We start from the raw sequence: 16,318 nt of genomic DNA on the forward strand, positions 1-16,318 counted from the left end.
ACTAAGCCTAGTGTGAACTGAGTCAATGGCATGTAGATGCAACCTATCCGTGTTTTATATTTAATTAGATTTCTTGTTCAAGTAATCAGTTACTTAGTTTCAAGTTGTACTTGGTTGTTTTCATATTTAATAGATAAATATAAATTCCTTTTCATGAAAATAGTGGCTATTAACGTGATTTTAAATGTGACTAAAAATTTAAGTGAACCATCAAGCGCTTTGGGGTTTTTCACTTAAAGTATGCTGATATTCAACTAATGTTTTCCATTTTCCCCTGGATATTGGCTATTAGGCAAATAGCTGTTCTGTTCTATTCTTCTGGAGAGCCATGGATTCTCTAGGGTTACGGGGTGCGTGGCGGTTGTGCCATTCACCCAGATCACTAAAGCCGTTACCATTTCATCACACAGAATGTCCTGACCACCTGGAAGAGTAAATGCACCTTCTCCACATGCCTTATTCCCCCAGATGAGCTCATATGCTGGAACAGTCTGGCTCCAGGAGTCTTAATATACTTTTTTGCGACTGTCTGTAAAATACTATTTTGTAAGAACTACGCCTTTAGATGGACATTAGTGGGTTATATTTGTTTTATAATAATTGTGTACCTAATGTTCAGTTGTGATTGATTTTGAGTTTTATGTATATTTATAAGCCTGTCCTACGTGGATTTTTACTCTACGATGTGTGGTACCTTACTAATAAAGACATGGATTTCTATTTATGTACAGTAATTGTAGCAATATTCCTAGATGCTACCTAAATGATTGTTCTGCCCATCTGCTGTCACAAATACTTCTATCTTTAGAGGGCTATGTTAGAGTTAGAATATATTAACTAGATTTAAATTTTAAAATATAAATTCTCAACATGGTTTGACATTTTTCCTGTTGATGTAATTAAAGTTTGTAATTCTTTATTGATTTACTCTGGTGCATCTTTGGTTTTCTGTTTGTTTTGCATCCTTTCATCAGTAAAGTCTCCCTGAAGTTGTAAACCTTGGAGAAGACGACAGTCTGTCATTCTGACAAAGAAGAAAATCTTGTTGCAGTAGTCAGGTAAAAATCCCTGCAGAGAAACAATTTGCAAAAGGAATCTTTATTTATAGCTTCAGCTCAGTACCTTCATCAAATAGTAAATGGAGGCCTATAATCCCATGTAAAGTGTATTAGTTGGCTAATAGTGCCTAACTAGCTCTAAGAATTTCAATTATAGGCCTTACTGGTAACTAAATCATATTATATGTTAAGAACAGTTGGTTTAGTTGTAAAGGCTTATGAATCATCAAGGTGGTATGGAAATTGTGGAATGCAGTAGCTGAGCTGGTTGAGAAACTGGGACTAGGTTGAGAAATTCAAGGAATGTCGTGTTAAGAAAGAGTTAGTTATTACCACATTCTGCATTATAGGCTCTAATCCTCACCCCACCCCCCAAACAAGTATTTTGTTATTTTTTGGTATCCTGGGTGTTTGCGGTGGTATTTATTTTGCAGTATTCTCAGTGGGTAGCCCAGCTGTCCGACCTGACCCTGGCTGATGTTTGACTTGGAAGTTTCTTAGGGCTCAGTCCCAGGTGCAAGGGCCAGGGTATGAGCTGTAAGAAGAGACTGCTGAAGCAGAGTGGACATGAAAGTTACTTGCATCCAGGAGGTCAAGAAGCTTTAACCACTTGTTCATTCATTCATTCGTTCAATGAATACTTATCGAGGACTCTTATGTACCAGTCCTTATGCTAGAAACTACACATGGAGGACTCCAGGAAGAACAGCTCTTGATTTCTGCCCCTAAGAGGCTCATAGCCTACTTGTGGAGTCAGATACCTAAATACCATGATAATACTTTTTGGTGACTGCACTGTAAAGAAATGCTCAGGTGTGGTGCAAACCTGGAGTAGGGATCCTCACCCAACCTGGGGCAACCAGGTGAAAGCAGGTGGTAGTACTGAGGCTGAATCTTAAAGAAGAAATAGGAGTAAAGCAGGCAAGGGATGTGGAGAGGCATCTCCAAGAAAGGGGAGAGCAACCCCAGAAGAAAGGCCAGCAGGATGTGTTTGGGAACCGCTGTCATTTGATTATCCCCACATCAGAATCCTTAACTTCATCATATCTGCCAAGTACAAGTAAGGTAACATACTGCACAGGTTCTAGGGATTGAGACCTGGATATCTTTGGGGGCCACCCAACTGCTGGAGGATAAAGGATGAGGCAGAGAGTGGGAAGAGTGAGGTAGGGTGAGCGTGGCCCCATCACAGAGGACCTTGGAAGTCATAGTAAAGAGTTTGGAACCTTCCCACAAAGTGAGGAGGCTTTGAAAGGATCAGACTGTATTTTAGAAAGATCACGCTGGCTGCGCTGTAGAGAGTGCAGCAAGAGGGCAGACAAAGGGACCAGCTAGAGGCTGCAGTGACATCAGTGTGGTACCAAGAGTGTACAAACAAGTAATGCTTAGGATTCAAACCCATCAGGACTTGATTCTCAAATCAAGAGAGTTTATTTATAAATAGAGAGTGATTAGTCTGGCTAATGTGAAATGCATCCACCATCTCCTGGTTTTCAGTCTTGCTCTGATTTGCAGCAGAAGGCTGGTTGTTTATACCCTGCATAGCCTCAGCTTTAGTTGGAGTGTGTTGTTGGGAGTAGAGCCAAGGAAGGGGTGGGCTGGGAATCCCAAATCCTGATCCCTGTCACACTTCAACAGCTCCAGATAAAGCGTTCCAGACAAATCACGTCTATGAAGATGAGGAGCTACCAGCAAAGGCCATTTACGGCCAGCCACTTTTTGGACAGGCAGTTCTGGCTTTTGGTAATAAGTGTTAATTACAAAATCAGCTTACAGATGCCAATCCCCCCTACCAAACTATTTACTAAGCCCGTAGAAGACACTGCTAATCAACCACTCAACTCTTTCTCACTGAGCCTAGACACAGCCTCAAAATCCTTCTCAGCAAAACATTCTAGGGAACCACTACCAACTCCACAAAGCAAGCACACAAGATGAAACGTATTTGCCTTTTCTACACTTAAGTAACCATCCAGCGCTCATAGTACAAGTTCAGTGTTTGCTGAGCAAGTGAATGGATGATTTGCTATCCTTTCAAAAAAGCTTGTTTGTGCTCCCTGTGAGAAATAGTGTTGAAACACTGGGGATGTTTCTGCTATGTATTCCTATGGTTGAGAGCAGAGAAAAAATACTGGGATGTAGGACCTACAAACTAAATTTGAGAGAAGTACACACAGTCTACTCAAATCTCTAGCTCACCGGACATAGGCTTTTAGGCATCCCCTCCAAAATACAAGGCTACTTGGGTTTTCTTCTTTGGTCCCACACAGCAACTCACTCCAACGACCTCAGGGAAGAACAGCCTCCATGGGCATCCAGGATACAGTGGAGGTGAAATAGATTCAGAGGAGTGAATCAAGCTGACCCTGGGACCACACTGCCTTTGGCCTTCCTGTTGCATGAACCAATGAATTTCCAACCATTTAAGCCAGTTTCAGTTCAGTTTTACATTTCTTGCAACAGAAAGATTTCTGACTGATAAAATGATAACATCTACATCACTGGTTGCTGTGAGAATGAAACAGAAGAATGTGTCTAAAGCAGCAGCACAGTACCTGGGACATCGTAAAAAATCTGATAGTGGCTCTCAGGGTAACTCTTCGTTTCGTCCTAGAGAAGCCAAGAGGCATCTCTTAAACATCAGTCAATGTCCACAAACTCCCAAGGTATCCAGATAACAGCCCCAGAGGTAAAACAAACACAGGTGGGGAGAGGATTATCCAGGGCTTTGTGTTTATCTTAGAGTGTTCACTTTAAACAAGGTCCAGTGCTTACAGTGGAGTGTGTACATCACATATAAAGCAGTATGTACAGTGCAGGAGAAGCCATGTGAAAATGTAATCAAACAACATGCATTCAGATTCCAAATATGACTTACCACTCTCTTTTACTAAGCCCGTAGAAGACATTGCTAATCAACTACTCAACTCTTTCTCACTGAGCCTAGACACAGCCTCAAAATCCTTCTCAGCAAAACATTCTAGGGAACCACTACCAACTCCACAAAGCAAGCACACAAGATGAAACGTATTTGCCTTTTCTACACTTAAGTAACCATCCAGCAGCCAAGCTATTTTGGCTCACGGGCCCAGCCGCTCCGCGGCATGTGGGATCCTCCCGGACCGGGGCACAAACCCATGTCCCCTGCATCGGCAGGTGGACTCTCAACCACTGCGCCACCAGGGAAGCCCCGCAGACCTTTTTTTTAAAGGGGGATTTTGTGTGTGTGTTTTCCCCAAAAGAACTGCCCAGCTTTCTTTCACTCATCTGGTCTTTTCCTGGGTACATGGGTCTCAACTGGGTTGGTTGAATCAATTTGATAATTTTTTCACTGACCTTTTAACGAATTGGTAAAATTGTCTTTATTGACATGGTTTGGAAGGTTAGCTATAGCTGGATGGTACAAACCAGAAGGACAGGAACCTGGACTGGATGAACAGGAGCCTGGAGGCAGGAAAGGCGATACTCCACTCAGTGAACTGGCAGGACTCGTGCTGTAAGTGGGGGCATGTGTCCTAGTGCAGGAATAGGAGAGAGAAGTGGGAGTAGCTAGGGAGTCAGGCAGGGCCTGATGGTATCAGACTTGTTTACATCATTTGTTCTTCAGCCATCGAGATGTAAGAAAAAAATCTCTTAGTAATTGTTCACATTCATACTAACCTTAGCTTCCCAAACTCTTTTCTTCTAAACCAGTTATTTATGTTCTTAGTCTGCCAATTTTATCTAGTTTCAGACGCTGGATGGTTACTTAAGTGTAGAAAAGGCAAATACGTTTCATCTTGTGTGCTTGCTTTGTGGAGTTGGTAGTGGTTCCCTAGAATGTTTTGCTGAGAAGGATTTTGAGGCTGTGTCTAGGCTCAGTGAGAAAGAGTTGAGTAGTTGATTAGCAATGTCTTCTACGGGCTTAGTAAAAGAGAGTGGTAAGTCATATTTGGAATCTGAATGCATGTTGTTTGATTACATTTTCACATGGCTTCTCCTGCACTGTACATACTGCTTTATATGTGATGTACACACTCCACTGTAAGCACTGGACCTTGTTTAAAGTGAACACTCTAAGATAAACACAAAGCCCTGGATAATCCTCTCCCCACCTGTGTTTGTTTTACCTCTGGGGCTGTTATCTGGATACCTTGGGAGTTTGTGGACATTGACTGATGTTTAAGAGATGCCTCTTGGCTTCTCTAGGACGAAACGAAGAGTTACCCTGAGAGCCACTATCAGATTTTTTACGATGTCCCAGGTACTGTGCTGCTGCTTTAGACACATTCTTCTGTTTCATTCTCACAGCAACCAGTGATGTAGATGTTATCATTTTATCAGTCAGAAATCTTTCTGTTGCAAGAAATGTAAAACTGAACTGAAACTGGCTTAAATGGTTGGAAATTCATTGGTTCATGCAACAGGAAGGCCAAAGGCAGTGTGGTCCCAGGGTCAGCTTGATTCACTCCTCTGAATCTATTTCACCTCCACTGTATCCTGGATGCCCATGGAGGCTGTTCTTCCCTGAGGTCGTTGGAGTGAGTTGCTGTGTGGGACCAAAGAAGAAAACCCAAGTAGCCTTGTATTTTGGAGGGGATGCCTAAAAGCCTATGTCCGGTGAGCTAGAGATTTGAGTAGACTGTGTGTACTTCTCTCAAATTTAGTTTGTAGGTCCTACATCCCAGTATTTTTTCTCTGCTCTCAACCATAGGAATACATAGCAGAAACATCCCCAGTGTTTCAACACTATTTCTCACAGGGAGCACAAACAAGCTTTTTTGAAAGGATAGCAAATCATCCATTCACTTGCTCAGCAAACACTGAACTTGTACTATGAGTGGTCCATGCTGTGTCAGGTGCTGGGGACACAGAAATGAAGCAAACCCATGAGAATCTCTGACTTTGACTGTAGCGTAGTAAGTACAATCATAGAGGGGTGAGCAAAATCCTATAGGAACCCAGCCTTGCATTAGGCCATATAAATGTAAGTCTAGTGAGTTTCTGGTGCTTCAGCCTTCATTTCTCTTAGTTCCAGTAGCTGCGCCTAAGAGTCTTCTGAAGAGCTTTAAAAAATATGCTAAAAGGATCCCTTGTCAGACAAATTAATTAACATAGTACGTAAGAATAGACTTAGGAGCCAGATTCTGAGTTTGAATCCTGCCTCTGTCACTTACTAGCTGTGTACCTTGGCAAGGTACTTAACTTCTCTGTGCCTCAGTTTTCCTCTTTGTAAAGTGGGGATAATAACACCGCCTTCCTTGTAGGGTTGTTCTAAGGATCAAATGAGTTAATGGGGATGAGACATTTATAACAGGGTCTGCCATATGGTAATCGCTATTTAAAAATCCTGCCAAGCACACCAGAGCACACACTTTAAGTGTTTATTAAGTAAATCAATAAAATAGAATCTGGTGATCGGTCTTTCATAAGTACTCCCCCACGGATTCTAATGTGCAGCCTGGGTTTTCAATCTGTTAACATCGTGCCTCTTTGGGGATTCCGCCTCCCCCAAAATTGGCATTAACCAGTGGGTGAGGCGTGTTGCTTTTTTCGTTTGTTTTGTTTTGGGTTGTTTTTAATGACAGTTCAGGGTGTTTTTCGGGAAGATTATCTGACATTTCCCCCCCTCCCCCACAGTTTGTGACTATTATAACACTTTAATTGATGGGAAGGGGGAGTTGGCTTGTTTGTTTGTTTTTTGCCTCTTCTAAGATGCTGAGCCCAGAAACCTGTTACCTGGATTCCTCAGGGACCAATGAACGAAGGGAGCCCGAGGGCGAAGGAGCGCTCTCTACGCTCTCTGGGAGTTGTAGTTCCCCAAAGGTCCTGTAAGCGTTCAATGGCCAGCTAGGAACTACGACTTCCACAATGCCGCGGGCCGCCCGTCCTGCCTCTCGCCCGTGCCTCTCGCCAGGCATCCCAGTACCGCCTCTCGGCAGCGGCGGCGGCGGCAGGGTTACCATGGCCGACGACGGTTCCCCTGAAGAGCCGACCAAGTTTTCATCCCTCCTTCTGGAACATCCCTCATGTTGTGACTTTGGTATTCTCTTCTTAAATCTCTTTTCACTCTACCCTTGACACCAAATCTGTAGTTTCAACAATCATGGCCATTTTGGTTTTAGGCTTATATCTCTCAGCCACTGAAGTTCTATGGGGCCGGGCGGCAGCGGCAGCGGCAGCGGCTGCGGGGAGACCCCGCGGACGGCGGCGCTGGCGCTGCGCTTCGACAAGCCCATCAAGCAGGCCTTCTACAACACCGGGGCCGTGCTGTTCGTGTGCCTGTGCTGCGGCGCCGCCGTGCTCGTCTACTTTATCCTGGAGGCCTTCCTGCGGCCGCTGCTGTGGGCCGTGCTGTGCGGCACCTTCCTGCACCCCTTCAAGAGCTCGCTGACGCGGCTGGGCCGCCACTGGCTGCAGCGCCTGCACCGCGCGCACACGCCCATCGTGCTGGCCGCGCTGCTGCTGCCGATCTGCTTCGCAGACTACGGCGTGGAGGCCCTGGGCGAGCAGGCGCTGCGCCGCCGCCGCCTGCTGCTGCTGCTCGGCACCGGCGGCCCGCTTCTCTACGGCCTCTACAGCCTGGGCAGTTACCTGGGCGTGCAGGTGCTGCTGGCGCACGCCGGCGCGTTCATCTGCCGCGGGCTGGACTACTTCAGCAGCCTGTGGGTGAGTGAGCCTCGGCCCGGGCCCTGGGCGGTCCCGGCGAGCGCGCAGTGCCCCTCACCACACCCGCAGCTCGCTGGGGTGCGATCCTGCCACCCCTCCGCACGATGCAGAGGCGGCCAGAGGTCCAGACCTGCGCTGCAGGCAGTGTCCGTCTCAGCCTTCCTTCCCGTGCACCCTAGGAACTTGGCGCACTTCCTTCCAAAGTGCGGGTGTGGTTTGAAACAGTCTCCCAGTTCCCCGCCCCCGTCCTAACGGAACCCCTTAGCGGGGCGTGTGCCCTGTGAGGAATCGCTGTTCCCCTTTGCAGGTAGGGGCTTCAGTGCATTGGTAGGTGGACATGAATTTACTCCTGGTCAGGGAGAGTGGGTGCTCCAGCATCTTAGTTCTGCTCACGTGGGACTTTCCTGGAAGGGACCTTAGAGATTCCAATCCAACCTGTCATCCTACAGATACGAGAGGTGACTTCTTACCAGGCTAGGGCTAGTTGGGCACAAAGAGGGCACTGGTTGACGCAAGTTTCTCAAGTCCTAGAACAAATCTTTCTTAATAGTTCAGAGCTGCCTCTCTGTTCAGGTGATTTCAATGTACTTTGTGCCAGGCACCTACCTGGTTGCTGAGCCTCGTGGGCCTCTTTCTCACCACAGTCTATTCTTGGGAACTACTTACGTTGTGCAGGGACTGCTGTGCAACATTCTCCTCCCGCCTGGATTACTTAGGCAGACTGGGTGAAGGAAAGGTATATTTGTGATTCTTGGATCATCTGAGCTTATTCTTAGAAAATCACGGAGCTTGAGAGTTGGAAGGGATTTCAAGCATAATCTAGTGACACATTTCCTAACTCAGACCAGATTGTAGATCAGTTAATGATCCAAATATTTCACTGGGGACTGTTAAAAACAAGTGGATGTTTAATGCATAAGAATGCTATTTCATCAGTAAGCAGTACCATTTAAAAATAAATGTATTCACTTTTGTCAGTGTTCAATGCACCTTGATGTCAAGTTGCAAAATAATTCCCTTTATCTGTCAAGCAAGGTTTTGACTTGCCTGAGGTTATTGGTAGAGTTGGTGATTGATTCCAGAACTCCTGCCTGCTCTTGCTGTATCCATACAACCTCTCAGTTCAAGTTAAAAGTTGATTGAGTATGTTGTTAGGTACTGGGCTTTGTGAGGGCTTTAAACGGAGTAAGGTGCAGGCTCTGTGTTCAAGGTACATATAATCATATGTGAGCATATTCTTATGGAGATGACAGACACACAGATAAATGTCCATTACCCACCAATTATGGGCCAGCAGGGTATTGCAAGGTATTGGGGAGCACCTCATCCATAATTTTGGGATCTGCTTGTGTGTGTAACTGCTAAGTTATCAGACAGAATCCTTGGCCTCCAAGAGGCCTGGTTATTTCAGTTGTGGTAGGAGGGAGGGATGTGGAAGCACCCTCTTTCACCTCCTGAGGCTTGACAGATTGTCAGGTGGAAGTGATCCTACTCTTTCTTGCCTGCTTGCCTGGCGCTCTTCAGAAGAGGTTTCTGAGATCTGGAGAATGTGGTGGTCCCAAAGTCGCTCAGACTTTGAACAAACCTAGGGTTCACTTTATGGAGTCCCAGTTTCATGTTCTTTCTCCTTTACCTGTTGTTTCACAGTTCAGTTAAGTGGACTGAATGCCTCTTACATAGAAGGCAGAGTACTATATGCTGTTAAGAAATATATAGATTACTATAACTTGATTCCTATCCTCAAGAGATTCAATCTTGTCAAGTTCAGACATATTTCTAGATTCTGCTAACATTTTTGACTGTTGATAATGCAGTTTACTGTAATTACCGTAGGCAAGACCAAGTAGCATATCCACCAAACTGTAGGAAATTAGGAAAGAAAGCCCTAGCATATATGAACACTGTGTTTTCATAGTAAAGTAAGAATTGAATACATGGGTAAATTGCCATGATTAGCAGAAACTGGGGCATTTCTGCCAGTCCCTCTCAGATAGTGGAAAGAGATGAGGAATTTGATAATTGTGAAAAAGTGCCTGCAGCTCCGTGTATAGAGCTATGAATATCTTTTTACTGAGGATAAACCCCCCTTCCCTGTATTTTATTTACATACCCTTGAATGGGTTGTGGATGAGCAGAAGAGAAGGGCCAAGATTGATTAGGTTAGAAGAGGGGAAGGAAGGTCAAGCCAATTAATAATTTTGAAAAGGCTTGAAACTCAGCTGTTTGCCTAAAGTGATGGGGGCAAGGGAGGAAGGGGTAAAAAACCCCATTATAAAAGACACAGTATGAGTTAATTAGAAGTGAGTAGGGAGCCTAAATTGAGGTTGAGCTGAGTTCGAGAGAAGCTTGCGGCTGTGTTTTCTTGAAGCAGTTCTCAGGAGCGGGTGGTTGGATGGAGGTGAGCTAAAAGTGTACCTGGGAAGCGGAGACAGGGAGTGCTCACTTCTCAGTCAGGAGCGCTGATTAGGGCCTGACAAGAAGTGAAAGGTCATGTGACTGGGCAGGGCGCCCTCTCTATAACTTTTCTATCATAGTTCACAGCTGGTTTGGTTTTGGGAGCCCAAGAAGGGCTGCCTGTCATAGAAAAAGAGTCTTTATGCTTTCTAAACAACCTGTAAATTGGAGCCTGCTGCTGCTGAGAGGTATGGCTGGGGGAGGTAGAGAGAAAAGTGAATTTAAGGAAATCTACATTTTGGAGAGCTGACAATTCATGCATTTAAGATCCAGCTTTTGAGCATCTACCATGTACTGGTAGGCACTTTCGTGTGTGTTATTTCATTCTCACAACAGTCATGTGAAGTAGGAGGGAGGAATTTCTCAGGTGAGATTGAGAGATTGATCTGGTCATTCTGTCAGTGAATGATACTCAACAGACCTATCAGCAGTTGCAGGCCCTTTGTCATCAAGACCTTCAACAAAGATTTTTAAAAGCTTTCCTCCAATACATTGTGTTTATTTATAGTATAAATTGATTTTAGTTTTCAGGAAAAAAAATAGAAGAATATCAGGATTGGACTAACCACACATATTCCCCCAAAGGCCCCTGGATTCTAGTCATCTAGAAACCTTAGTCATCTCTCTTATCCTTGTATCTGTTATTTCCAAGTCCTATCCTGTTTTCCTTTGTAATGTCTTCACTACCTGTGTTTTCCTTTGTTACCAGTTTTTCCTTCCAGTTCAGGTCCTGTTCACCTCACTTTGGGGTTCCTTCAGTCTCCTAGCTCTTTTCTGCTAATTCTCCATCCTGCTTGCAAGTGAAAGAGTAACCATCCATGATGTGAGCAATTTTTAAAAACAGTTTCAAATATATTAGAATATTGTACTGACTTAGTGATTTCTAAACACTTAAAAAAAATCATCTGTTGAAGCAAACCCACATATAACTCAGTCCTTAGGGTCCTTGGCATCTTTCCTTGGTCAAGAGCTGTCAAGATAAATCTAAAAATCTAGCCTTCCTGCTCCACCATTTTTGTTTGCTGGGAGTGTTTTGGGTCTTCCTCTCTCCTCTAGTTCAGACTTGTTAGAACGTTTTGAAGACATTTACAGTTTTCGCAGTAGTAATAGATTTGTTTTCTCCATGGTCTCTGATCACATTGTTTCCATTTTACTTTATAAATAAGCATGAAGTGGAAGGAACAGTGGCTGAAAGATAAGAGTGTAAATTCTAAACTGAGCTCTGTTAGTAGCTTGCTTTGTGACGTTGGACAGACCAGGGCCCGTCTCTGGGCTACTCAACTCTAGTTGCGTGAAGTGTGGGGTTAGCTTGGATGATTTCTAAGGTTCCTGGATATTCAGTTTTACAGATAGATCCCCAGAGTTTGGTAGTACTGCCAGCAAGGCTCTTGGGAAATGCACGTTAGCCAGCCAGCCAGGCCTGGGATGTTTTACTTGCCTGGCAACAGTAAGGAGGAAAGTTTCCAGTACTTAGGTTCTTTCTCAGTTAAAGACTTTGATTATAAAAGAGTCTTGACTCTTAAGTTGCCACACCATGAAGAGAACAAAGTTTTCAAATTAGAATAAAGGAGAATGAAGTTTTTTTTTTTTTTTTTTTGCGGTACGCGGGCCTCTCACTGTTGTGGCCTCTCCCGTTGCGGAGCACAGGCTCCGTATGCGCGGGCTCAGCGGCCATGGCTCATGGGCCTAGCCGCACCGTGGCATGTGGGATCTTCCTGGACTGGGGCACGAACCCGTGTCCCCTGCATCGGCAGGCGGACTCTCAACCACTGCGCAACTGGGGAAGCCCAAGAATGAAGTTTTAAAGGAGAATGAAGTACCTGAAGCAGTAGCTGATTAGGGCTGTGGCTCCATAAGTTGGGAAGAAATCAGTAGTTTTATTCCCTCTGTAAAAGACTGAGGAAACTGTTCTGCAAAATCATGCAATAGAAGCAAGCCAAGTTGCTTTTCCAGTTAATACCCAGATGACAATAAATCAAAGACATAGTCTATAGGGCAAAGTCTACTTATGTTTTATGCATTTAATATCTTATTTAATCAGAAAAGTATATGTGGTTAATAAGTCAAATGAAAGGAAAATGTGATTGTTTATTAGTTTGCTTTACTTGTAGTGCTAAATAAATGTTGCCAGTTTTTATGGACAGTCTTAAGTATCTAGCACACATTGGTGCTTTAAAATGAGTATTGAATGTATATTTTGAAAAGATCAGTCACATTGCTCTGAAGAACATAGTTTGGGAAAGTATGCCTTCTTCTGTTTAAACTGTGGCTCATTGATTTATTCCTGGAAGAAAATTCATACTTGAGCAGGTTTTCTCAGAGAGAGACAGAAATAAAAAGCTCTCATAAAGGCACACTTATAGGAATCCATACTGGAAATTATGTATGAAATTTGAATGTACAAATCCTTATTTTCAGTAAGTTAAAGAATATTTAGCCATTTAAAATATTGACTCAAGTAAAACATGCTTGTTATATATATATAAAAATTTAAGCAGCATGTAAGTTTATATGGTAAAAGTGAATTGTCGCTTTTCTCTTCCCACTGTATAGATGTTACTGTTGTTAACTGGTGAATAGCCTTCTAAACTTATTTCTACACCTGTGTGAATGCATAAAGTGTAGGGGTTTTGTTTTTTAAAACAAAAATTTTATATATATTTATATAATTCTCTTTCTTTTATCATTGCTCTTTCATTATCATTGTATTGTGGATATCTTTCCTTGATAGTACTTTCAGATATACTTCTTTCTTTTTAATAGTAGCATAGTCTAAAGTTTTTTTTTTTCTGGATGCCTTTTAGACAGTGTTCCTACCAAATTATTTTAGCACTGAATTTGTATTAGTATCTGATAAACATTTTTAAACATTGGTAACTGTAAAATCATTATGGTTTAATAGAAACTTTAAAGTGTTTTTATAAATGGCCATACTTTTTCAACTAATAATATTCTGTGAATTTTTTCTGAGGAAACTCTTGAAAATACTGAAAAAAAGTCAAAAGATTTTTTAGGTAAAAGACATTTACTATTTATAAAGATAATACTACTCTTAGAAGAAAATTCAATACTTGAAGTGTAAAGATGCGACTTACCCCCTGAAATCCAACCATTCAGAGACAGTATTTTTTAACATTTTGGTGAGTATATTTTCACCATTATAAATATGCATATGCATAAATTTACCCTGTGTCATTGAATAAAGTTATCACTTTTGAAAGTCTGAATAATTATTTCATTTTTGGAGATACCATAATTTAAACAGTCTCCTATAAAATGGCATTTAATTTGTTATATTTAATTTGTTTGTTTAATATTTTAAACTGCCACAGTGAACATTTTTATATCTGCACAGTGTGTAGTTCTTCTGTAAACCAAATTTGTAGAAGTGGAGTTGGGGAGTATATTTAATAAGTTGTTATTTTAAACTGAAATGAGGTTATCTGTGAGTTTCAGGTTTACTGGGTGAAAACACATACCTCTCTTTAGATCATGAGTTTCTTGGAAAAAATCTGAAGTATGCAGTCTCTCATTTTTGTCCTCTCTTTGCCAGTGATGCTCATTCCTTATGAATACAGATAAGAAACAAAAACTTCTTGAAGATTGGTTGAAAAGTATCATAGGCTTAAAATCTGAAAGTATATCCTTCTGTGATCCTCTAGTTCAGCTTCTCACTGAGGGCACACTCTCCTACTTTGTCATGCCTGACTTCCAGTCAGCTTTTGCTCAGACTTTTAGCGATGGTAGCTCGTTCCCGTTTTAGACATCTACAGTTTATTAGAAAAATTTATTATATAAAGCTGAAATATGTTGCTTCCTAATTTCCACCTATTATTACTGCCCTCAGAACCACAGAAAATTAAGTCTGTTCCTCTCTCAGATGACATTTCCCCAGCTATTTGAAGATAGCTATCAAATCTTATTTCCTTCTCTTTTCTAAGCTGAACAGTTTTTTCCCCCAGCTGTGTCTGTATCTCCTATGTTGTGATTTCCATTTCCTTTCCCAGTCTGAATTTTATTGCCAATGTGGTTTGACAGTGTAAGTCACTGAAACAATCACTTTCCCTGATGTGTTGTACTTTTATTAATAGGCATTCATACCAGTTACATTTCTGACCAGCTATCCTCTTCCCATTCTGTACTCGTATAGATGAGTTTTGAACCTAAAAGCAGAACTTTGCATTTCTCTCTATTGAATTTAATCTTATTTGAGTAGCCCATTGTTCTAATTTCAGGATATCTTTTTGAATCATTTATATTGACTATTCCCAATTTTGTGTAATCTACAAATTAGGCCAATATGCCTTCTAGTCTTTCATCTAAATTACTGACTACATGTTTAATAAGGCAGGGCTGATTACCCCTGTGTAGCATACTACTGAAGACCATCCACTTGCTGAGGATCATTTTCTTTTTAAATTTCAGCAATTTGTAGTCATAAAAATCAACTGTTTTTTTTTTCCCTTGTGAATACTGGAGCAGCTTTTCCTCTTTATTTTTCTGGCACTACCCTTTATTCTCCTTATTGTTAAGAAAGCAGATTCTGGAGCCAGGTTCCTGGGTTCTAATCCTGACTCTGTCACTTCTTTTTTTTTTTGCTTTAAAAAAAACCAGTATTTATTTATTTATTTATGTTTTATTTTTTGGCTGCATCAGGTCTTACTTGCAGCATGCGGGATCTTCGTTGTGGCATGCGGGATCTTTCGTTGTGGTGCATGGGCTTCTCTCTAGTTGTGGCGTGCAGGTTTTCTCTCTCTAGTTGAGGTGCGCGGGCTTAGTTGCCCTGCAGCATGTGGGATCTTAGTTCCCCGACCAGGGATTGAACCCATGTCCCCTGGAGGCAGGAGGACAGGGTTCTAGAAGAGAGACTTCTGGCTGATTTCTCTTCCATCTTTAAGATACTGATTGGGTGGTATCCTTTCAAAGCTTTTTGACCTTGGCTGTCTTTCTACCTGGATTTTCCTCCCGTCTCACTGCCTGTCCAAGGCTAAGTCTGCTGCCCCAGAGGCCTTGAACCCATCTTTCCCGACTCTGTCACTTTTTAGCTGTGTGACCTTGTGCAAGTCACCTCTCTGAAGTATCAGTTTCTTTCATCTCTAAAATGGGAGTGATAATGGTACTTTTTTCCTGGGGTTATGAGGATTAAATGAGTTCATGTATTTAAAGTATTAGAACAGGGCAAAGTGTTACGTAAGTGTACTGTTACTACACTCAGGTTTTGTTCTGAGCTCTACAGTCATATCTCAAATTCTCTATAAATTCCCAGGGTTAAATTTGTATGGTCCTACAAGCTTGAACTTTTTGGAAGCAGCTGTAGTCTCCCTTCCCATGTGCTCATATATCTGGGGCTTAAGATCTCTTTAATATTTCATCTTATTAGTTGCTTGAAGAAAAATATTTTAATATCCTTTTCATTATAAAAGAACTAGTGCTCATTAAAGGCAATTTGGAAAATATAGAGAAAGGGAAAAGGGGAAAACAAAATCTTATCACCTAAATACAACTTTTTCGTACATTTCCTCCCCCTCCTCCACCATACAGTAGATATACTCATGTCACATGTGTTTTTTAATTTTGTTTTTTCCTTAATAATATCTTAGGAATATTTTAAGTGATACAGTCTTTGTTTAAAAAAGCCTGTTTTAATGATTGCATAACATTTTACTGAGTGACTCATCCAGAGTTAACCACTTCCCAGTTATTGAACTTTTAGGTTATCAGCTTTTCAGTGTTCTAAATTAGTCTATGATGAGCTTCTTTATTTTTAACCCTTTTTCAGAATTTATCATTACTTAGTAAGGTCCCAAAGCTGAATTCTCAGGTCTGAAGCTACAAACATTTTTAAGACCCGAAGAGTATTTTGAAGATATGATCAAAGTAAAGTAGGAGGTAGTTTTTTTCTGGCTTTTGTAGTAACCATATCAGTTCCTTTTTCTTCACTCTCTGAATTACAGCATAAAGTCCTTTTTGTGTTTTAATTTGCCTATTTTTTTTTCAAGGTTCAGGTTGTTTTAATAAATTCTTGGTGCTCACATTTGTTCTAGGTTATGTATTCTTTCCATCTTTTGTGTATGTTCTTTTAAAATATGAGGTTATTAGAGAGTTTCTGTGTATGATGCTTTGTGATTAGTAGAGTCGTTTAGTTTTACTGTAGGGAA

At 41.9% G+C, this 16,318-nt stretch overlaps 1 protein-coding gene across 1 annotated transcript in view; it reads left to right on the forward strand.

The window, feature by feature from the left end:
* The first annotated feature begins 7,190 nt into the window (after nt 1-7,190).
* Nucleotides 7,191-16,318, forward strand: part of TMEM245 (transmembrane protein 245) — a 102,140-nt gene continuing 93,012 nt past the window's right edge. The window contains exon 1 of the mRNA XM_007449811.1: nt 7,191-7,706. Coding sequence (XP_007449873.1) covers nt 7,191-7,706 — 516 coding nt within the window. The remainder of the gene's footprint in view (nt 7,707-16,318) is intronic.

Source organism: Lipotes vexillifer, unplaced genomic scaffold (genome assembly GCF_000442215.2).
Source record: "Lipotes vexillifer unplaced genomic scaffold, Lipotes_vexillifer_v1.1 scaffold230, whole genome shotgun sequence".
In the NCBI taxonomy this organism is placed as follows: Eukaryota; Metazoa; Chordata; class Mammalia; order Artiodactyla; family Lipotidae; genus Lipotes; species Lipotes vexillifer.